Source organism: Mauremys mutica, chromosome 6 (genome assembly GCF_020497125.1).
Source record: "Mauremys mutica isolate MM-2020 ecotype Southern chromosome 6, ASM2049712v1, whole genome shotgun sequence".
Lineage (NCBI taxonomy): Eukaryota > Metazoa > Chordata > Testudines > Geoemydidae > Mauremys > Mauremys mutica.
In genome coordinates this window covers 132371634-132395009 of record NC_059077.1, presented here as the reverse complement: position 1 = coordinate 132395009, position 23376 = coordinate 132371634, and the positions used below count along the sequence as shown (strand labels likewise).

The window sequence follows — 23376 nt, the reverse complement described above, 5'->3', positions numbered from 1 at the left end:
AGGGACGCACAAGGCCGGCCAAGCTGCTCTGAGGCTTTCACAACCCGTACTGTAGTTAGCCTCACCACGCTCGGGGAGGCAGGGCAGGGCTGTTATCTCCAGGGCACAGAGGGGAAACTGAGGCACAGAGCAGCCAAGTGATTTCCCCAAAGGCGCACGAGGAGGCTGTGGCCGAGAACGGGCTTGCACCTAGGTCGTCTACGTCCTGGGACCTACCCTAACCACCGGGCCAGCCTTCTGCTCCTGCCTTTCTGCATGCAGCGCCCGGCACGATGGGGTCCTGCTCTTAGCTGGGGCCTCTGGGCCCTGCCATCATAATAACAACATGGCCCCAGTTCCACCTGATTTCTGAGGACTCAGTTGGTGGCGTTGTGTTGGGTGAGTTTCACCCAGGGCACAGTGTGTGTCATTTAGCAGGAAAGATCCTGATGCCTCCAGCCCATGTCCCGTGCACCCCTGGCTGCCCCCCCCCGACACACACACACATACACTGGGCTGGCTGTTTCTCTGGTCTCCGTGGCTCAGTATAATTTGGTCCTGACAATTATATAAGGCAAACGCTCCATTAATCCAGCACGCGCCCCGCAGAATTAGTGCAACATAATAATCGGGGAGATTAAAACGTTGCCTTTTTCTATGTAAACAAATTCTGCCACATGAAGCCCATAAAGACATTTTCTGATGCAAAAATAATGAAGCTCTAATTGCCCAGGGGCTGTCAGCAGCATGTGTCTCATTAACAAATCATGTAGGCGGGTTTGCGCCGTGCGGACTGTTGTGGAAAAATTGACCACACCGTTGATTTTGTGTCACACACACTGAGGCACCTTTATTGAAATACAGGTATGCATACAGGGAAGGCTAGCATGGCCCCACGCAAAGAAGGGGGGTTGCTGCCTTGTCTTCAACAGATTTTCACCAAGCTTATAAAGGCTAAAACCGCAAATTAACACTTACCTAGATTTCCTTATTTGGGATTAACAGTGGCAAATTAAGCAAGCTAGTTCAGTATTTTTCCATATTTGGTTTTTCCTGTTATTGTTCTTTGACAGTTTTCGTTGGTAGTCTGCCTGCCTTAAGACCCCTCCTTTGCGGTTGCATTGGATAAGGCTCTTGTCGCATTCTAGCTGAGCTTCCCTCAGTTCCCCTTTCTCTGGTTTCTTCACCACCATCACCCCCCCTCGTGCCCGTTATATAGACAAACAAGAATTGCAGAAGTTAACCTTTGTTCTATATAGCAATTGGGTTTTGCTAACAGGCCTAGGCCTGAAAGGCAGGGGTTAGGATGCAGTCTGCTTCTGACCCTATGGGTGGGGGTCTGGCAGCTAACTCAGCTTGGGGCAAGCGGGACACAGTCTGGGGCACACGGGACCCCTTAAAATCCCTATCAGGACCCAGTAGACGCAGACGGAATGCCATTAATAGCAGGATTTACAGCTAGGGAGAAAAGAGGGGTGAAAAAAAATTCCAAAGGGGGTTGTCACACTTGCCAATAACAAAAAAAGCATGGTAAAATTTAGCCCTGGTAAAAAATGATCGTCTATGCAGAGACACTCAGAAGAATTATTCCGAACGAACTAAAGGTGTGAATTTGAAGTAGATAGATTAAACTGTGTGACACCCCTGTGTAGACACTCTTATTCAGAATGAAAGTGGCGTTAATTCTCTTCCAAAATTAATTAAGCTAAACCGAATCTAGGCCACTTTAATCCAAAATGAGTGTGTCCACATAGGGATTTAATGCGTTTTAACTAATCCACTTTAAAAATTAATTCAGATTAATTTTCCTGAGTGTTCCCATGTAAAACTGAGTGCCAGCCCTGCTGGATAAACCCTGTGCCAGAGCCGCTACACCCGGGCTGCGGCAGAGCAAGATTTCCCCTCCCACAAAACCCGAGTGCCTCATGGTCCCCATGCTCCGTTCAATGGCATTCGCTGTGTGTGCTGGAGAAACGCAGACCGTCCCTGCCCCAGAGCTCACAGACTGAGCTGAGGGAACCTGGAGGTTCTGCCTCTATGGCCCAGTCAGACCTTGGCCTTTCTGGTGAGACTGGCAGCAAAGGGAAGCGACCTAAACGCAGGTTCTTCTGGGTTTTTAGGCACCTAACGCCCAGTGAAATCAATCAGCCGTAGGTGGCTAAATACCTCAGAGGCGCTGGGCCTTGGGGCCCGCTGGGGCCCTGTTATTACGGGGACCCTGGTCCCCGGGATTCCAGACTCACTCCGTTCACACAGGCTCCCTGAGGACGGGAAGCCCCTGCTCTGCGTTTGCACCGGCCAGGAAAGGTTCCAGAGCTCACAGCCAAGCCCCTGAGCCAGCCAGGCCTCGGCCCTGACATGCACAGAGCTGGGGGCTCTAGAGGTACTTTACAATATTAACCCCCCCCCTCCCCAGGTATTTCTCAGCAAGGGCCTGGCCTTGCTCTCACTGCAGTGGGTGGGACCTGGAAGGAGCAAGGGCTGTGTGTGTCTCCCTGTGCTTCAGGCCAGACCAGCTCCCTGGCCCGCTGTTCCTCTTCCCCCCCAGCTGCATTGTCCTGGCTAGCAGCCCGGCAGCTTCACTGCCGTCTCTAGACAGGACTCTTGAGACCCAGCGGAGCTGTCAGGGCCCCCCAGCTGCCCTGCAACCCTGCTTCCCTCTTGCCACAGGTTCTGTGTGTGCCCCCCCACCCATCCCAGGGGCCCCCGTTCTGCCATCCACCGGGGTTCTTGGTCCTTCCCAACCACGCCAAGGAGTTTGAGCCCCTCATACCTCGGCACCAATCGAATTCTTTCTCTCTCTTGCCGGGTGTCAACATTAAGCTCCTTGGGGCCTGCGCAGAGCTGAACCGAGGGCCGGGGTTCTGCCGGACAGTGTGAAGTGTTGCCATCGGCTGGTTCTTTGGTCTAGAGGGAATTACAGAGCCGGCGGAGGCTCCGGGTATCGCTAAGCCGCTGCCAGGGGCTCTGTGTGGCCATTGCCTCCTGTCGGCGTCTCTGATTTTAGTCAGAGCCCCAGGGTTACGCCCATTGCGGCCTAGACCGTTCCCCGAACATTGGAATCGACGGGCCGCAGCGTTGGACACCAGCCGGTTGCAGGTCAGCGCCTGGCACGTTCGGCTAACGGGCTCTGAGCTCATAGCGCCTCCCTTATTTATAACCAGTTTGGAGCATTTCAAACGGCAGAGGAGGACGTTTTTCTAATTGCCAATTCAGTCTGCGAGTGAAAGCCAAGCTGGGCCCTTTCCTGGTTCAGGCCTCAGCACCATGGAAGATGCCACCGGCTGCAGTCATTGCTCTGGCCTGCCCAGGGCCAGGTTTGAGCTGAGGTCACACTTCAGGATCCAGACTAGACAACATCTAGGATTTGCAAAGGGGTTCAGGTACCCAGTTTCCATGGGACTTGGGTGTCTAATTCCCTTAGGCACCGTTCACAAATAAATCCCAGCTTTCAGCGGTCGTGGCTCTGCAGGGCTAACTGGAGTCAGTTGTAGCAAGAAGTTATTGTCAGCTGTGAAATCTGCAGCCAAGGCCAGAGAGGAAAGCTGCTGAGTAGGCTGGGAGCCATATTTCCAGCCCTTTCCAGCCCTGTTCACAGCACATCAGGCAAGGGGAGGGGAGTGAGTAGAATTGCAACCTCCCCCCAAAGACGGTTCCCTTCCGTAACTGCTGTTCTTCGAGATGTGTTGCTCGTGTCCATTCCACATTAGGTGTGTGCGCTCACCACATGCACCAGTGCTGGAAGTTTTTCCCTCAGCAGTATCCATAGGGGAGCAGCTCTGGCGCACTCTGGAGTGGGGCCCGTATGGCACAGTATATGGGGTGCCGCCGGCTCCCTCTACCCTCAGTTTCTTCTTGCCGGAAACTCCCACAGTGGGGAAGGCGGGTGCGTCATGAAATGGACATGAGCAACCCATCTCGAAAACACCAGTTACAGAACAGGTAACCGTCTTTTCTTCTTCGGGTGCTTGCTCACGTCCGTTCAACATTCGGTGACTCCCAGCAGATCCCGCGGAGGCGGGTAGGAGTTCTCGGCTGTGCAGATTGTAGTACAGCTCTGCCAAACCCAGCGTTGTCTCTGGCCTGCTGAGCCTAATGAAACGTGAACGTGTGGACCGAGGACCATGTCGCGGCTCGACGGATGTCCTGGATTGGGATGTGCGCCAGGAAGGCCGCCGAAGACGCCTGTGTTCTAGTCGAATGGGCCCTGACGATTGGTGGTGGCGGGACCTTTGCTAGCTCATAACAGGTCTTTATGCAAGAGGTGATCGAGTTGGAAATCCTTGGCAAAGAAACCAGAAGGCCCTTCCTCCGCTCCGCCATAGCGATGAAGAGCTGGGTCAATGTACAGAAGGGCTTGGTACGCTCCAAGTAAAAAGCCAAGGCCCTCCAGATGTCCAGCACGTGCAGATGCCTCTCCTCAGCAGTCTTGTGCGGCTTGGGACAGAACAGAGGCAGGAACATGTCCTGGCTCATGTGGAAGGAAGATTCCACCTTTGGCAGGAAGGCCGCAGCTGGATCTTGTCCTTATAAAACACCGTGTAAGGTGGTTCCGAGGCCAAAGCCTTAATCTCTGAGACTCGTCTTCCCGACGTCACCGCCACCAGGAAGGCGACCTTCCAGGACAAGCAGGAAAAGGAGCAGGAGCCCAGCGGCTCACAAGGTGGGCTGGTGAGCCTGGAGAGGACCATTGCCGGACAGGGGCCCATCCCTGCGGGTAAAGCCTCTCGAGGCCCCTCAGGAACCTGACAGTCATGTTGTGAGAAAAGACCGTCTGACCTTGGATCGGCTGGTGGAACGCGGAGATGGCCGCAAGGTGCACTCTGATGGAAGAATGCGCCAGACCCTGGGTCCTGAGCTGCAGTAAGTAGTAGAAGATGGACTGCACTGAAGAACGTGAGGGAGAAATGCTGCGCTCCGATGCCCAGGGGGAAAACTTTGTCCAGTTGGCCAGGTAAGATAGTATCATGGATGGCTCCCTACTTCCCAGGAGGACCTGCTGGACTTCCTCTGAGCAGGTACGTGCCTCTGGGTTCAGCCACGCAGCCCCCATGCCGAGAGGTGTAAAGACTTGAGGCTGGGGTGTAGGAGCCGACCGTGATCCTGTGATAGCAGGTCCAGACGGTAGGGAAGGGGGCCAGGGAGAGGCCACCACCATGTTCATGAGTGTGCGGAACCAGTGCTGGCGAGGCCACCCGGGTGATCACGATAACCGGTGCTTTGTCCCTCTTGATCTTTACTAGGACCTGGCTGACAAGAGGATCTGAGGGAACGGGTACATCAGACCCTCGGCTTGGGGACGAAGGCATCGGAGAGGACGTCCTTGCTCAGGCCCTGCCGGGAGCACAACCAATGGCACTTTCTGTTTTGCCTGGTGGCAAACAGATCTATGTGGGGAGTTCCCCACCTCTGGAAGATCATGCAGGCCACCTCCAGGTGGAGCGACCACTCGTGGTGAGAGGAGAAGTCCTGGCTGAGGTGATCTTCTAGGGTGTTCCTGATGCTGGGGAGGTGACCAGCTTCCAGATGGATGCCATGGCCAATGCAAAAATCCCAGAGAGGGAGAGTCTCTTGGCAGAGAGCTGGTGAGCGCGCGCCTCCTCGCCTGTTCACGTACGCTAACTTTACAAGAACTCTGGTTCGTACCAACGAAGCCAAAGCAACGCTAGCAAGAGCAGCGGACGTGCCGTGCACTGTCACTGGCGGCAAGAAGGAACTGAGGATGGGGGAAGCCGGCAGTGCCCCTTATACCACGCCATATGGACACCTCTCCAGAGGGCGCCAGAGCTGCTCCCCTACAGATACTGCTGAGCAGTGGTGCATGTGGCGAGCACACACATCTAATGTGGAATGGACATGAGCAAGCAGTCAAAGAAGAACCATTGTTTTGCTGCATTAAAGACAGATGATTGCAAGAGCCCCATTGGTCTGGTGCTAGGATACAGAGTAGGGATGTACCCACAACAATGGTCCTTTCTATTCTGCCTGGTGCAGGGGGCATGACTAACAACGGCCCTACTGGGTCAGACCAAGGGTCCATCTAGCCCAGTATCCTGTCTACCGACAGTGGCCAGTGCCAGGTGCCCCAGAGGGAATCATCAACTGCTCCATCCCCAGCTTCTGGTAAACCAGTGCTCCAGGTGAGGCTTGAACTCACAACCTCAGCATAGCTCCTCTCAGCACTGCCCTATAAGTACCGTGCGCTAACCAATTGTGCCACTGGAGCAGCTGTTTGCTAGGATTTTCCGAGACCCCCTAGGTTGATACAGCCAAGGAGTGACCCCAAAACATTCTCAGTGGAGCTGGCAGCAGGTAGCGACAAGTGTTGGTACTTGGTGGGGTGGATTCTTCTTAAGGGTTCCAGGCCCCATTTCACCCTTTTGTTCTTCCCTGTGTAATAACAGAGCTGGTTACGACTGCCTGCTTCTCCTGGCACTTTTTTTTCCATCTGGGGACATATGCAGTGATGAGCTGCCAAAATCATAACAACCGGTTCCCTCCTCACCCCAGGAGGGATCATGCCCCCACCCCAGGACTCCTGCCCCAACCAACCCCCCACGTTCCTTGATGCCCCCCTCCCCACCCCAGGGACCCCTGTCCCATCCACCCCCCTTCCCTGTACCCTGAGTACCCTCCGCCGCCCCATCCAACCCCTCCTCTCATTGCTGATGGCCCCCCAGGACCCCTGCCCCATCCAACCACCCCTTCTCTCTGTCCCCTGACTGCCCCTGGAACCCCTGCCCCTGACTGCCTCCCACCGCCCCATCCAACCCCTGATCCTTTCTGACTGCCCCACCAGGACCCTGCTCTGACGGTGCCCCTCACTCCCAACCCGCAGCCCCTGCTATCCCAATCCTGACCTCCAGATTCACAGCTCTGCTGGTGCCCCTCACTCCCGACCCGCAGCCCCCTGCGCTCCCTCCAGCTCTGACAGTGCACCTCACTCCCGACCCACAGCCCCTGCCTTCCCAGTCCTGACCTCCAGACTCACAGCTCAGCTGGTGCCCCTCACTCCCGACCCGCAGCCCCTGCCATCCCAGTCCTGACCTCCAGACTCACAGCTCAGCTGGTGCCCCTCACTCCTGACCCGCAGCCCCTGCTATCCCAGTCCTGACCTCCAGACTCACAGTTCTGCTGGTGCCCCTCACTCCCAACCTGCAGCCCCCTGCTCTCCCTCCAGCTCTGATGGTGTCCCTCACTCCTGATCCGCAGCCTTCTGGGCTCCCTCCAGCTCTGCTGATGTTCCTCACTCCCGACCCGCAGCCCCTGCCATCCCATTCCTGACCTCCTGTGACGTTATGAGTGTAATATAATATTTCATTGAAAGGTGACAGGGCCAGAAAGAGTTAATTAACTCACCTCACAGACTGACCTGACCCATGGGTGAACCTTAAGGACTGGTTAGGAAGATCTGTAAATGAACAGAGCTTTGAAATGCAAGTCGGCATTGTTAGAGGTAGAAGGGGAGTTGTTTGCTCAGGTCTTGTGATGTCAGCAAACAAGTCTTGTCTATTGCTGTAGTTTTAATTCAAAGATCAAAGAAAGGAATATTAACATTTATGATGATACGTGAGTGAAATAGTATTATTGTCTCTGTGTCTCTTTGAAGGTTGTGCTAACCTGGATCTGAACTGTTTAATGGGTAAATTACCCTGTGCTAATTGCCAGGATGTTTGGGAGAAGAAGTTAAGCCTGTTGTTGGCTGAAAGGCTGCTGGAAATATATAAGAAGTCTGGGACATGATCCTGCTTCATCTCAGATCTGCTTTGGGTTTCAAGAGGGGGGAACCTTAAGCCATAAGGATTGAGATCCCGAGTCACTGACTGGAGTCACCCTGAATATGGACATTGGACTATAACCTCGTAGTGAAATCACATGGGCTATGTAAGGTGAATAGTGCTGTTCACTGTGAAAGAGTATAACCATTGTTCTGTAAAATGTATCTTTTAAAATACTTCTCTCCCTTTTTTCCCTCCCTTATGCAGCTGCTAATTTTTCAAGCCTCCCTACTCCATCCCAAAGGCTAGCTCAGCTAAGGCGGAGGAAAAAGAAGATGCGAGATGAGATGTTCTCAGATATTATGGAAGTTACCCGCAAGGAAAGAGCTCATCTGAATAAGTGGAAGGAGGTGGTATCAAATTACAGGAAAGATGTCAGTGAACCTGAGGACAGGAGGAACACCCGAGATGAGAGGTGGCGGCAGGAAGATCGGCAGGAAGATCAGAGGTGGCGGCAGGAAGATCAGCGGTGGCGGGATGCAACGCTGGGGGCTGCTGCTGCGTGATCAAACTGACATGCTCCGGCGTCTGGTGGAGCTTCAGGAACGGCAGCAGGATCACAGAGTGCCGCTGCAGCCCCTGAATAACCCCCCTCACCATGTTCCACATCCTCCTCACCCACCAGACGTGTAAGAATGCGTGGGGGGAGGCTCCGTGCACCTGCCCACTCCACCCCCGTGGACAGCCCAACCAGAAGGCTGTCATTACTGTGAAATTTTTTTAGTGGGCTTTTCCATCCCTCCTATCCTCCTCCCTGGCGTGTATGGGGTTGTCAGGGAGGGGTAGTACCTCTGATAGGGGAGCAGTCGTACTCCTAGGAGTAGCTCATCCACTTTGGTCCCCACTTGACACCCAGCTCTCACCTGTGGCTCCAAGTAGCTGTCAGCATGCGACAGCGGCCACACCCCGGAAACCGTCTCGACTGGCGGGCTAAACCAGGTGAGGGTAGCCGATGAGTCCAAGACCCTCGGTGAGTTAGGGCCTGTCTACCCATTGCATGCGAAGGCTGGATCCGGCTGACCGAGGAAACCTGGCTCAACGGTCAGGAAGGCGGTGACAGCAAGCGTTGTGAAACGCTCAAGAGCCTGACAAGACACGTAGGCATCCTGGTCATCCACTGCGTCCTGCCCTATCTCCAGCCGTCTCGACTCTTGTCCTGCCACTGGATACAGATAGGAACTGGGAAGAGAGAGTGAGGTTGACGTCGCACAACTCTCCCTCACTTTAATCCAATTCACGCGCAAGTCTCGACATCATATCATATCACATCATATCAAGTCCTGTGGCGATGGTCGAGGGACGAAGTAGCAGGTGTGGATACACTGGGAGCTGTAGCCGCGGACCTGCACACAGGCGGCTCAAGTATAATGGTCGTTCCTCACTGACCGAAGCAGCGGTGGAGCTCGGCATCTTCTTGAGCGACTGAGCAGCCCTATTCAGGATTGCACTGCTCACCTCCGTAGAATGAGGAGGGGGCTAGAAAAGGTGCCCTAAACATTGCCTGCTTCACCTTACCCTGGCCAGCATACCGCGGCTGGCGGGGATCCCACAAAATGGTCGAACAAAAACAAAACTTAGAGTGACACCGATCACCACTGGCACATGGAATGTGCGCACGCTACTGGACAACATCACGGCAGACAGACCGGAGGGAAGAACAGCATTTGTCATCAGAGAGCTCGCACGCTACAACATTGACATTGCAGCCCTTAGCGAAACTCGCCTTGCTAATGAAGGACAGCTGTCCGAGTCAGGCGGAGGCTATACGTTCTTTTGGAGTGGCCGCAGCAGTGATGAGCGTCGCAAATCTGGAGTTGGCTTCGCCATCAAGAATCATCTTGTTCGGAAACTTGCCAGTTCCCCCAAGGGTGTGAATGATCGTCTCATGACAATGCAGCTTCCGCTTCAAAAAGGAAAACAAGCTACTTTGATCAGTGCATATGCTCCCACAATGACCAACCCAGAGGATGTGAAGGATAAATTCTACGAAGAACTAGATGCTCTGCTATCATCAGTTCACCGCACAGACAAGCTGATCCTGCTTGGCGATTTTAACGCAAGAGTCGGATGCGATGCCGCAGCCTGGGAAGGAGTCATCGGGAAAAATGGAGTGGGAAAGTGTAACAGCAATGGTCTGTTACTGCTGGAAACTTGTGCAGCACATGAACTTCTGATCACCAATACGGTCTTCCGGCTCCCTACCCGTAACAGGACTTCGTGGATGCATCCCCGTTCCAAGCACTGGCATCTGATTGACTATGTCATCATCAGGAGAAGGGACAGACAAGATGTCAGGGTTACAAAAGCTATGTGCGGCGCTGACTGCTGGACAGATCACAGGCTCATAGTATCTAAAATGAGGCTCCGTATCATGCCGAAGAGACGACCACAAGGCTGTAAGGCTCTCAGAAGGATCAACGTGTCGAAGCTGAAGAACAGCCGCATCACTGAAAATCTAGCAGAAGACCTAGAGAATGAGCTTGCTGATCTTCGTATTGAGAATGACGCTGAGAGAGACTGGGAGCGATTCCGCAACACTGTCCATACAGCTGCATCGAAGGTATTGGGGCCCTCCACACGCAGGCGGCAAGACTGGTTTGATGAAAATGATGCAGAAATCCAGTCCTTGCTTGCTGAGAAGCACCGTCTGCATCGTGCATATCAGAACGACCCATCCTCAGCGGCAAAGAAGACCACCTTTATCAACGCTGGCAGAACAGTACAGAACCGACTGCGCAAAATGCGGGACTTGTGGCTGAGCGCCAAAGCAGATGAAATACAGGCGTACGCGGACAGGAACGACTATAAGCAGTTCTATGAAGCCCTCAACACGCTCTATGGTCCACAGGCTTCTGGGAGCTTTCCCCTCCTGAACTCTGATGGCACTGTGCTCCTTACAGAGAAGACGCAGATTCTCCAGAGATGGGCTGAACATTTTGAAGCAGTTCTCAACTGCCCCTAAGTCATCAATGATGAGGCCATTGACAAGATGCCCCAGGTTGCAGTCAATGACTCCATGGATGCTTCACCAGAAGCGGACGAAGTGAAGAAAGCCATCAACCAACTGTCAAGTGGCAAATCCCCAGGGTCAGATGCCATACCAGCGGAGGTGTACAAAGTCGGTGGACCAGTGCTGCTACAGAAACTCACTGAGCTGTTTCAGTCCTTCTGGAAGCAGGGATCCATTCCACAGGAATTTAGAGACGCGTCCATCGTGCACCTCTATAAGAGGAAGGGCAATCGCCAGGTATGCGACAATCACCGTGGAATCTCACTGCTCTCTACAGCGGGGAAAGTTCTTGCACGGGTTTTGTTGAACCGACTGATCACTCACCTGGAGCAGGGCTTACTGCCAGAATCACAGTGCGGCTTCCGCAAGGGGCGTGGGACTATTGACATTTTCTTCGCTACGCGTCAGCTACAGGAGAAATGTCAAGAGCAGAACCGTGAACTCTACACAACTTTTGTGGACCTCACGAAAGCGTTCGACTCTGTCAGTCGCCAGGGCCTGTGGAGGATCATGTCGAAATTCGGCTGTCCAGACTGATTCTTACGAATGGTACATCAATTTCATCACGATATGATGGCTCGTGTCCTGGATGACGGTGAAACATCTGAGGCCTTCCCAGTCACCAACGGCATCAAGCAAGGGTGTATTTTAGCACCCACTTTGGTTAGCATGATATTCTCTGCCACTCTGACTGATGCCTTTCAACACTGCACTGAAGGAGTAGGCCTGAAGTACAGAACCGATGGGAAACTATTCAATCTGAGGCGACTGCGTGCCATCACCAAGGTGAAGGAAACTGTACTTCGAGACTTTCTCTTTGCCGATGATTGTGCTCTGAATGCTAGTACAGAGCCAGAAATGAAAGCCAGTATGGACAAATTTTCATCTACATGCAACAGCTTCGGCCTCACCATTAACATCAAGAAGACTGAGGTCATGTACCAGCCAGCTCCCCACACTCTGTACTCAGAACCGTCCATCACTGTAAATGGACAGAGACTCCAGACAGTGGACCACTTCACGTATCTGGGCAGTACCCTTTCTCGAGCAGTGTCAATCGATGAAGAAGTAAAGTGCAGAATTGCTAAAGCCAGCTCTGCATTTGGCCGATTGCGCTCCAACATCTGGGAACGTCGAGGGATCAGCCTACCAATGAGGCTGAAGGTCTACTGAGCAGTGGTGCTTCCAACTCTGCTGTACGCCTGCGAGACGTGGACTGTCTATCGGAGTCATGCACGACGGCTCAATCACTTCCACACTTCCTGTCTGCGAAAGCTTCTAAAAATCAGATGGCAGGACAAAGTGCCCGATACTGAAGTCCTTACCAGAGCCAGTCTGCCGTCAGTTCACACACTGCTGATGAGAGCCCAGACCAGATGGGCTGTACATGTCGTGAGAATGTCAGACGAGCGCATTCCTAAACAGCTCCTCTACGGAGAACTCGCCCAGGGAAAGCGCTCCCATGGAGGACAAAAGAAGCGGTTCAAGGACACGCTGAAGACCTCTCTGAAGTCCCTCGAGATCAACACCGCCACATGGGAAACCCTGGCACTGAACCGTCCAGCATGGCGCAGCCTCATTCACACAGGCAGTAATACCTCTGAGGCGAGGCGTACCGCTGAGGCTGAAAGAAAGTGTGAGCTGCGCAAGTCCAGAGCTGCCCGCACATCATCGACAGTGCCATCACATGTCTGCCCGACGTGTGACAGGACGTTCCATGCCCGAATCGGACTGATCAGTCATCTTCGGACGCACAGAGTCCGGTCATCAAACGAATGAGTTGTTGAGGTCTTCATCGACAACGATGGACAAACATCATCCTCCTCCCAAACCACACCCGGGCTACCTTCTCAGTTCTCTCCCTCTTTTTATAATGAATTAATAAAGAATACATGATTTTTAAACGAGAGTGACTTTATTTCCATAATCAAGCTGTAATTGAAGGGGGAGGGTGGGTTGCTTACAGGGAATGACTCAATCAAGGGGGGTGGGTGTTCATCAACAAACACAACAGTCACACCCTACCCTGGCCAGTGATGAAGCTCGTTTTCAAAGCTTCTCTGATGCGCACCGCTTCCTGGTGTGCTCTTCTAATCTCCCTGGTGTCTGGCTGCGCGTAATCAGTAGCCAGGTGATTTGCCTCAGCCTCCCACCCCGCCATAAAGGTCTCCCCCTTACTCTCACAGAGATTGTGAAGAACACAGCAAGCAGCAATAACATAGGGGACATTGGTTTGGCTGAGGTCTGAGCGAGTCAGTAATGTGCGCCAGCGCGCCTTTAAACGGCCAAAGGCACATTCCACCACCATTCTGCACTTGCTCAGCCTGTAGTTGAACAGCTAATGACCACCGTCCAGGCTGCCTGTGTATGGCTTCATGAGCCATGGCATCAAGGGGTAGGCTGGGTCCCCCAGGATAACGACAGGCATTTCAACATCCCCAACTGTTATTTTCTGGTCTGGGAAGTAATTCCCTTGCTGCAGCCGTTTAAACGGAGTAGTGCTTCTGAAGACGCGTGCGTCATGAACCCTCCCTGGCCATCCCACGTGGATGTTGGTGAAACGTCCCTTGTGATCCACCAGTGCTTGCAGCACCATGGAAAAGTACCCCTTCCGGTTTACGTACTGGGTGCCCTGGCGCTCCGGTGCCAAGATAGGGATATGGGTTCCATCTATCGCCCCCCCACAGTTAGGGAATCCCATTGCAGCAAAGCCATCCACTATGGCCTGCACGTTTCCCAGAGTCACAACCTTTCGTAGCAGCAGCTTAATGATTGCTTTGGCTTCTTGCATCACAACAGCCCCCACAGTAGATTTGCCCACTCCAAATTGATTCCCGACTGACTGGTAGCTGTCTGGCGTTGCAAGCTTCCAGAGGGCTATCGCCACTCGCTTCTCCACTGTGAGGGCTGCTCTCATCTTGGTATTATGGCGTTTCAGGGCAGGGGAAAGCAAGTCACAAAGTTCCATGAAAGTGCCCTTATGCATGCGAAAGTTTCACAGCCACTGCGAATCATCCCACACCTGCAACACAATGCGGTCCCACCAGTCTGTGCTTGTTTCCCGGGCCCAAAATCCGCGTTCAATGGCTAGAACCTGCCCCATTACCATCAGAATCTCCAAAGCGCAGGGGCCCGCGGTTTGAGAGAATTCTGTGTCCATGTCCTCATCACTGTCATCGCCGCGCTGCCATAGCCGCCTCCTCCTCGCCTGGCTTTGCAGGTCCTGGTTCACCATAGACTGCATGAGAATGCGCGAGGTGTTTTAGATGTCCACGATTGCAGTATTGAGCTGAGCAGGGTCCATGCTTGCTGTGCTATGGCGTCTGCACAGTTCACCCAGGAAAAAAGGCGTGAAACGGTTGTCTGCTGCTTTCACGGAGGGACGGGTGAGGCTGTAACCAGAACCACCCGCGACAATGATTTTTGCCCCATCAGGCACTGGGATCTCAACCCAGAATTCCAAGGGGCGGGGGAGACTGCAGGAACTATGGGCTAGCTTCGAGATACCTACCCACAGTGCAACACTTGACGCTAGCCTCGGACCATGGACGCACACCGCCGAATTACTGTGCGTTGTGTGGCCGCGTGCAATCGACTTTATACAATCTGTTTTACAAAACCGGTTTATGTAAATTCGGAATTATCCCGTAGTGTAGACATACCCTAAGCCATGATGCTTGTTGTTACTTAAAGCATCATGTCTGCCCACACCTGAATCTCTGCCAATCCCCACTGGGCCCTGACAAGTGTTGTTCGTGTTTGGATTCTGTAAAGCAGAGGAGTAGGTGAAGTTTTGCTCCCAAGGTGTGTGTGTGATTCTTTGGACAGGTCTACACTACACAGTTAGGTGGGTGTAATTACATTACTTAGGCTGACAATGCAGTTATATTAACCTAATCCCGGTGTAGATAGCGGCTCAGCTGTCAGAACTTTCTGGAGCTATGAAAGGGGAGGGGCCCAGCCTCTGTAGCAGGAATGCAGGGCAGGTGAGTTCATGGCAGGCATGGTGGGATACTGGTGGAGGCCAGTTATGGTGATATAATGACCAGCAGCATTTACACTGACAATTTGTCACTTTAAGTTTGCTGCACAAAGCTCTAGGCCTCTCGTCGAGGTGGTTTTATTTTGTCACCAAAACAGGGAAGTTTTGTCACCAGACGTGGCATTGCAGTGTGTGCACCAGCCAAAAGCTGCCAACCGAGGGAGCGTTGTGTGTTTTTCACACACCTGAGCAATATAATGATGCTGAAATAACTTTGTAGTGCAGACCTGGCCAAAGATTCTCTCTCTCACACACACACACGCACACGCACACGCACACGCACACGCACACGCACACACACACACACACACACACACACACACACACAGCTTGCAAGGAAAACCTCACCTGTTCCTCTGCTTTGCAGGATCCAAACACAAGCAAAGCTTGTCAGGCCCCGGTGAGGATGGCAAGGAGTCAGGTGTCAGCAGACATGATAGCTCAGTCATAGGCAGGCATCACGGCTTAGCTGGTTAAAGCATCTGTTTTGTAAACAGGAGATCCTGAGTTCGACTCCCAGTAGTGCCTGGCTGTTGGGGCACCTGGTATTGGCTACGGTCAGAGGACAAAATATGGAGCTAGAGGGACCTTTGGTCTAGCCCAGGGTGGCTGTTTTTATGGTTTAAATTACACTCACAGGCACTGATAACAGAGTTACTGAACGTTTGGGAGTTAGGAGCTGGTAGATGAGTGTTCTAAGCTCCTCGCAGACGACCCCCTCCTCTGGGACAGGGGCAGGTCTGGGCTCTCACACCAAATGGCTCATTGTGGCTGCCAGAATCTGTGAGCGGCTCATTTAGTTCACACCGAGGGCTGAGTCCTGCTTTGTGCACCGTGTGTGAGAATGAAAATCCTAAACCGCCCTTTGAAATAACGGATGCAGCAGGACGTGTTACTGTCCCTGCCACAAAGCAGACAGACCAATGGAGAAATGCCATTGAGTCCATGGTAATACTCCCCTGCCATTTTACCTTTTTTGCTTGCAAAACTCCCTCCCAACCTTGTGGGGTCCAGAGCCCGGTATTGAGCCTAAGCTGAGATTTCTACACTGCAAATTTACCACCCCAAGGCCCTAGCCTGGGAGCCTGCACTGGCACGGGACAGCCCTGGGTGTTTCATTGCAGTGTGGACATAGCCTAGCATGGGGGTTGGACTAGATGACCTCCTGAGGTCCCTTCCAACCCTGAGATTCTATGATTATGTCTACACTGCCATTAAAACACCAAAGTCAGTATTCTCAAACCCTGGGTCAGCTGATTCAGGCTTGTGGGGCTTGTGCTGGAGGGTTATAAAATGACAGTGTAGACACTTGGGCTTGAGCGCAGCCTCCGAGACATCACAAGGGGTGAGGGTCTCCGAGCCTGGGCTCCAGTCTGAGCCTCAGGAGCCCAAATTAGATCATCCAGGCCATCCGGGCCAGCGGGATTTTATCACAGTATAGACGCCCTCTCAGGGTATGTCTACACTGCAATGTAAGCCCAGGGTTAGCAGAAGTCATGGCAGCAGTCCCAACGTATAAACATAAACCACGAGGGAAAGTCCCACCCCCAAATAGGCTGGGCAGTGTCCTTCTCCCTACGGTTCGTAAGTCCAGCAACCAAAAGTCCTTTAACATGAGCCATCCCCGCTGTGCACCCCACTTACAGCTGTTGTCCTTAGTGAGTGCAAGCCCAGAGGTGCCTCTGTAGAGTTCACCTGCCATCCTGGGTGGAAAAGGGGGAAAATAAGAAGGCATCGTACTCACTATGGTGTCTAGGGACTCACTCATCCCTCCACAGCCACCCTGTCCTAAAGTTGATCTAACACCTAAATTTTAATATTGAACCCCAGAACCCAGCCCACTTGGCTTTGGAACCCCTGTCTCCTGCCTAGCAAGTGCTATTGAATTGAGGGTGAGTCCCTCCGTCGGGGTCTGCCAAGCACAGTTGTGCTGCCCTCGAGTCACACAACAAGGATAACAACCCTTTATTTCTCCTGCCCCTATAACATGGAGACTGGGAATCCAACACCCGCCACAAGTGATCATTTCGGCAAGCAACCCAACCTATTTCCAACATACTGTAAAATCCACATGCAGACTGATACACGAAACCTTGCAAGAAAATCTTCCTGAGGGGGTCTGAAGCACCTGCTGCTGGAGGGAAGGAGGGAGCTGTGGGTTGGGATTGAGGGGCACAGGGAATAGGAGGGGGCCGTGGGTTGGGATTGAGGAGCACTGTGAATAGGAGGGGGCCGTGGGTTGGGATTGAGGGGCACTGGGAATAGGAGGGGGCCGTGGGTTGGGATTGAGGGGCACCGGGAATAGGAAGGGGCCGTGGGTTGGGATTGAGGGGCACTGGGAATAGGAGGGGGCCGTGGGTTGGGATTGAGGGGCACTGGGAATAGGAGGGGGCCGTGGGTTGGGATTGAGGGGCACTGGGACTAGGAGGGGGCCGTGGGTTGGGACAGAGGAGAAGGGTGAAGAGGAGCAGGCTCTGGGTGGGAGTGAGGAGCAGTGAGCATAGGAGGGCCTGTGGGTTGGGATTGAGGGGCACTGGGAATAGGAGGGGGCCGTGGGTTGGGAATGAGGAGCACAGGGAATAGGAGGGGCCGTGGGTTGGGATTGAGGGGCACTGGGACTAGGAGGGGGCCGTGGGTTGGGATTGAGGGGCACTGGGACTAGGAGGGGGCCGTGGGTTGGGACAGAGGAGAAGGGTGAAGAGGAGCAGGCTCTGGTTGGGAGTGATGAGCAGTGAGCATAGGAGGGACTGTGGGTTGGGATTGAGGGGCACTGGGAATAGGAGGGGGCCGTGGGTTGGGATTGAGGGGCACTGGGAATAGGAGGGGCCTGTGGATGGGGATTGAGGGGCACTGGGAATAGGAGGGGGCCGTGGGTTGGGATTGAGGGGCACCGGGAATAGGAGGGGGCCGTGGGTTGGGATTGAGGGGCACCGGGAATAGGAGGGAGCTGTGGGTTGGGATTGAGGGGCACTGGGAATAGGAGGGGGCCGTGGGTTGGGATTGAGGGGCACCGGGAATAGGAGGGGGCCGTGGGTTGGGATTGAGGGGCACTGGGAATAGGAGGGGGCCGTGGGTTGGGATTGAGGGGCACTGGGACTAGGAGGGGGCCGTGGGTTGGGACAGAGGAGAAGGGTGAAGAGGAGCAGGCTCTGGGTGGGAGTGAGGAGCAGTGAGCATAGGAGGGCCTGTGGGTTGGGATTGAGGGGCACCGGGAATAGGAGGGGGCCGTGGGTTGGGATTGAGGGGCACTGGGAATAGGAGGGGGCCGTGGGTTGGGAATGAGGGGCACTGGGAATAGGAGGGGGCCGTGGGTTGGGATTGAGGGGCACTGGGACTAGGAGGGGGCCGTGGGTTGGGATTGAGGGGCACTGGGAATAGGAGGGGGCCGTGGGTTGGGATTGAGGGGCACTGGGAATAGGAGGGGCCTGTGGTTGGGGATTGAGGGGCACTGGGACTAGGAGGGGGCCGTGGGTTGGGACAGAGGAGAAGGGTGAAGAGGAGCAGGCTCTGGGTGGGAGTGAGGAGCAGTGAGCATAGGAGGGCCTGTGGGTTGGGATTGAGAGGCACTGGGAATAGGAGGGGGCCGTGGGTTGGGATTGAGGGGCACTGGGAATAGGAGGGGGCCGTGGGTTGGGACAGAGGAGAAGGGTGAAGAGGAGCAGGCTCTGGGTGGGAGTGAGGAGCAGTGAGCATAGGAGGGCCTGTGGGTTGGGATTGAGGGGCACTGGGAATAGGAGGGGGCTGTGGGTTGGGATTGAGGGGCACTGGGAATAGGAGGGGGCCGTGGGTTGGGATTGAGGGGCACTGGGACTAGGAGGGGGCCGTGGGTTGGGACAGAGGAGAAGGGTGAAGAGGAGCAGGCTCTGGGTGGGAGTGAGGAGCAGTGAGCATAGGAGGGCCTGTGGGTTGGGATTGAGGGGCACCGGGAATAGGAGGGGGCCGTGGGTTGGGATTGAGGGGCACTGGGAATAGGAGGGGGCCGTGGGTTGGGAATGAGGGGCACTGGGAATAGGAGGGGGCCGTGGGTTGGGATTGAGGGGCACTGGGAATAGGCGGGGGCCGTGGGTTGGGATTGAGGGGCACTGGGAATAGGAGGGGGCCGTGGGTTGGGATTGAGGGGCACTGGGAATAGGAGGGGCCTGTGGATGGGGATTGAGGGGCACTGGGACTAGGAGGGGGCCGTGGGTTGGGACAGAGGAGAAGGGTGAAGAGGAGCAGGCTCTGGGTGGGAGTGAGGAGCAGTGAGCATAGGAGGGCCTGTGGGTTGGGATTGAGAGGCACTGGGAATAGGAGGGGGCCGTGGGTTGGGATTGAGGGGCACTGGGAATAGGAGGGGGCCGTGGGTTGGGACAGAGGAGAAGGGTGATGAGGAGCAGGCTCTGGGTGGGAGTGAGGAGCAGTGAGCATAGGAGGGACTGAGGGTTGGGTCTGAGGGGCACTGGGAAAAGAGGGGACATGGGTTTAGGCTGAAGAGCATCTTCATTTGGGGATCCAGCAGGACAGGGGACGGCAGCAGGTGATTCTAACTCCTTAGGGATATTCTGTGTGTTTGTGTGTGTGTGTGTGTGTGCAGGGGAGGAACATGCTCTGTGCCCAGAGGCCTTTATTGCTCCAGGCTGCAAGGACAGAGGGGCTGTCAGGAAGTTGCCCCTTCAAACCCACACACAAAAAGGGCCTTCTGAGGAAAGGGAAAATCCTGAAGAGAAAAAAGTAACATCAAAGAGGAATCCAGTTTAAGATCTTGATGAGTAGTTTATCACCTGACCAGGGATTTGAACCCTGGACCCTCAGATTAAAAGTCTGAAGTGCTGCCAAATGAGCTAACCAGGCTCGTGAAACAAAAGAGCAAGTTGTTGCAGAGGAGAAACTAGTCAGGAAAACAAGAGTTGGAACCAATAGGGGAAACCTGCTGCTCTCTCTGGCCTGGTCAGGGGGCTGTGCCGATCGAGTGTCCGCAGTAAGTTCAGCATCAATATGGTGATCCCGGGGACGCTTGGGGTCCCCAGGTTGCGTAAGGAGGGGTGAACTGGCCCAGGTCAGACCGCGGCTCTGCGGGCGCGCCTGCGGGAGGTCTGGTGAGACCGCGGCTCTGCGGGTGCGCCTTCGGAAGATCTGATGAGACCGCGGCTCTGCGGGCGCGCCTGCAGGAGGTCTGGTGAGACCGCGGCTCTGCGGGCGCGCCTGCGGGAGGTCTGATGAGACCGCGGCTCTGCGGGCGCGCCTGCAGGAGGTCGGGTGAGACCGCGGCTCTGCGGGGGCGCCTGCGGGAGGTCTGGTGAGACCGCGGCTCTGCGGGGGCGACTGCGGGAGGTCTGATCAGACCGCGGCTCTGCCGGCGTGTCTGCGGGAGGACTGGTGAGACCGCGGCTCTGCAGGCGCGACTGTGGGAGGTCTGATCAGACCGCGGCTCTGCAGGCGTGACTGTGGGAGGTCTGGTGAGACCGCGGCTCTGCAGGCGCGACTGTGGGAGGTCTGATCAGACCGCGGCTCTGCGGGTGCGCCTGCGGAAGATCTGATGAGACCGCGGCTCTGCGGGCGTGCCTGCGGGAGGTCAGGTGAGACCGCGGCTCTGCGGGCGCGCCTGCGGGAGGTCTGATGAGACCGCAGCTCTGCGGGCGCGCCTGCGGGAGGTCTGATCAGACCGCGGCTCTGCGGGGGCGCCTGCGGGAGGTCAGGTGAGACCGCGGCTCTGCGGGCGCGCCTGCGGGAGGTCTGATGAGACCGCAGCTCTGCGGGCGCGCCTGCGGGAGGTCTGATCAGACCGCGGCTCTGCGGGGGCGCCTGCGGGAGGTCAGGTGAGACCGCGGCTCTGCGGTCGTGCCTGCGGGAGGTCTGGTGAGACCGCGGCGCTGCGGGCGCGCCTGCGGGAGGTCTGGTGAGACTGCGGCTCTGCGGGGGTGCCTGCGGGAGGTCTGGTGAGACCGCGGCTCTGCGGGCGCGCCTGCGGGAGGTCTGGTGAGACCGCGGCTCTGCGGGCGCGCCTGCGGGAGGTCTGGTGAGACCGCGGCTCTGCGGGCGCGCCTGCGGGATGTCTGATGAGACCGCGGCTCTGGGGGCGCGCCTGGGGACGGTCTGGTGAGATCGCGGCTGTGCAGGGGCGCCTGCGGAAGATCTGATGAGATCGTGGCTCTGCGGGCGTGCCTGCGGGAGGTCTGATGAGACCGCAGCTCTGCGGGCGCGCCTGCGGGAGGTCTGGTGAGACCGCGGCTCTGCAGGCGCGCCTGCGGGAGGTCTGATCAGACCGCGGCTCTGCAGGCGCGCCTGCGGGAGGTCTGGTGAGACCGCGGCTCTGCGGGCGCGCCTGCGGGAGGTCTGGTGAGACCGCAGCTCTGCAGGCGCGCCTGCGGAAGATCTCATGAGACCGCGGCTCTGCAGGCGCGCCTGCGGGAGGTCTGATCAGACCGCGGCTCTGCGGGCGCGCCTGCGGGAGGTCTGGTGAGACCGGGGCTCTGCGGGTGCGCCTGCGGGAGGTCTGATGAGACCGCATCTCTGTGGGCGCGCCTGCGGGAGTTCTGGTGAGACCGCGGCTCTGCGGGGGCGCCTGCGGGAGGTCTGGTGAGACCGCGGCTCTGCGGGGGTGCCTGCGGGAGGTCTGGTGAGACCGCGGCTCTGCGGGCGTGCCTGCGGGAGGTCTGGTGAGACCGCGGCTCTGCGGGCGCGCCTGCGGGAGGTCTGGTGAGACCGCGGCTCTGCGGGCGCGCCTGCGGGAGGTCTGGTGAGACCGCGGCTCTGCGGGCGCGCCTGCGGGAGGTCTGGTGAGACCGCGGCTCTGCGGGGGCGCTTGCGGGAGGTCTGGTGAGACCGCGGCTCTGCGGGCGTGCCTGCGGGAGGTCTGGTGAGACCGCGGCTCTGCGGGCGCGCCTGCGGGAGGTCTGGTGAGACCGCGGCTGTGCAGGGGCACCTGCGGAAGATCTGGTGAGACCGCGGCTCTGGGGGCGCGCCTGGGGACGGTCTGGTGAGACCGCGGCTCTGCAGGGGCACCTGCGGAAGATCTGGTGAGACCGCGGCTATGCAGGCGTGCCTGCGGGAGGTCTCATGAGACCGCAGCTCTGTGGGCGTGCCTGCGGAAGATCTGATGAGATCGTGGCTCTGTGGGCGTGCCTGCGGGAGGTCTCATGAGACCGCAGCTCTGCGGGCGTGCCTGCGGAAGATCTGATGAGATCGCAGCTCTGCAGGAGCGACTGCGGGAGGTCTGATCAGACCGCGGCTCTGCAGGCGTGTCTGTGGGAGGTCTGGTGAGACCGCGGCTCTGCAGGCGTGTCTGTGGGAGGTCTGATGAGATCGTGGCTCTGCGGGCGTGTCTGTGGGAGGTCTGGTGAGACCGCGGCTGTGCAGGGGCACCTGCGGAAGATCTGGTGAGACCGCGGCTATGCAGGCGTGCCTGCGGGAGGTCTCATGAGATCGTGGCTCTGCGGGCGTGCCTGCGGAAGATCTGATGAGATCGCAGCTCTGCAGGAGCGACTGCGGGAGGTCTGATCAGACCGCGGCTCTGCAGGCGTGTCTGTGGGAGGTCTGGTGAGACCGCGGCTCTGCAGGCGTGCCTGCGGGAGGTCCACCGGAGCTGCGGACCAGCAACCGCCAAAGCGCCCCCTGCGGCATGCCGGCGCAAATCCTAGAGCCACCCCTGCTGGCAGCGGCGGGGAGCCCAGAGCCCTTTAAATCCCAGCCCCTGGCCGCTGATTGCCCCCTCCCCAGACCCCTGCACCAACTGCCCCCCAGGACCCCCACCCCCTATCTAAGCACCACTGGTCCTTGTCCCCTGATTACCCCCTCCCGAGACCCCTGCCCCTAACTGCCCCTTGGGACCCTACCCCCATCTAAGCCTCCCTTCTCCTTGTCCCCAACTGCCCACTCCTGAGACCCCCCCCCCAACTGCCCCCAGGACCCCACCCCCTACCTGTCCCCTGATAAACCTCCTGGACTCCCATGCCTATCCAATTGCTGCCTGTCCCCTGACTGCCCCTCCGAACCTCTGCCCCATCCAACCCCCCCTGCTCCCTGTCCCTTGACTGCCCCCCGGAACCTCCTACCCCTTCTCCAACCCCCAAACCGCTTACTGTGCCACTCAGACCAGCGTGTCTGGCTCAGTGAAGCTCCAGACAGTTGCTGCCATGCTCCCCCATGGAGCCCACAGCCCTCTCCCACCCCCAGCACCTGCCTTCCAGATTTGAACACCTCAAAATTCAGGAGTGCTCAAGCTCGGTTTGGGCAGCTTTTACTTCATTTCTCCCAAATCAAATATACTGATCCACTGTGACTTGCTGTAGAAAAAAAGCAGGATAAAATTGAGCAAGAAATGCTTATTAGCACTGGAATTGCTATTTTCAACAGCCATTGCCTTTTTGTTTGTTTGAAAAGAATTTGCATTGGCAAATTCCCCATAGAAAGAAAGAGTGGAACAAAAGAATAATAAAGGCACCTCAACTTTTCCTCATTTAGGTAGGACAGTCTTATAATATGCATCCAGATATCCTCCAATCACACAAGCTGAAAATTGTTCCACTTTACTGCACCTCTGTAACCATATGGGAACCAATCCTGTCTGTGTTTTGTGCACATCCAAAATT

The 23376-nt window shown here is 56.2% G+C and overlaps 1 protein-coding gene and 1 non-coding gene across 2 annotated transcripts in view; both read right to left on the bottom strand.

The window, feature by feature from the left end:
• Positions 1-4451: 4451 nt before the first annotated feature.
• The window catches only part of LOC123372267 (myosin heavy chain, striated muscle-like), a 79846-nt gene continuing 60921 nt past the window's right edge, over positions 4452-23376 (bottom strand). The window contains exon 6 of the mRNA XM_045020270.1: positions 4452-4595. Coding sequence (XP_044876205.1) covers positions 4452-4595 — 144 coding nt within the window. The remainder of the gene's footprint in view (positions 4596-23376) is intronic.
• TRNAI-UAU lies at positions 6112-6205 on the bottom strand. Its single transcript has 2 exons — positions 6168-6205; positions 6112-6147 (listed from the first exon to the last, which is right to left on the bottom strand). It is a non-coding gene; the product is annotated as a tRNA-Ile (tRNA).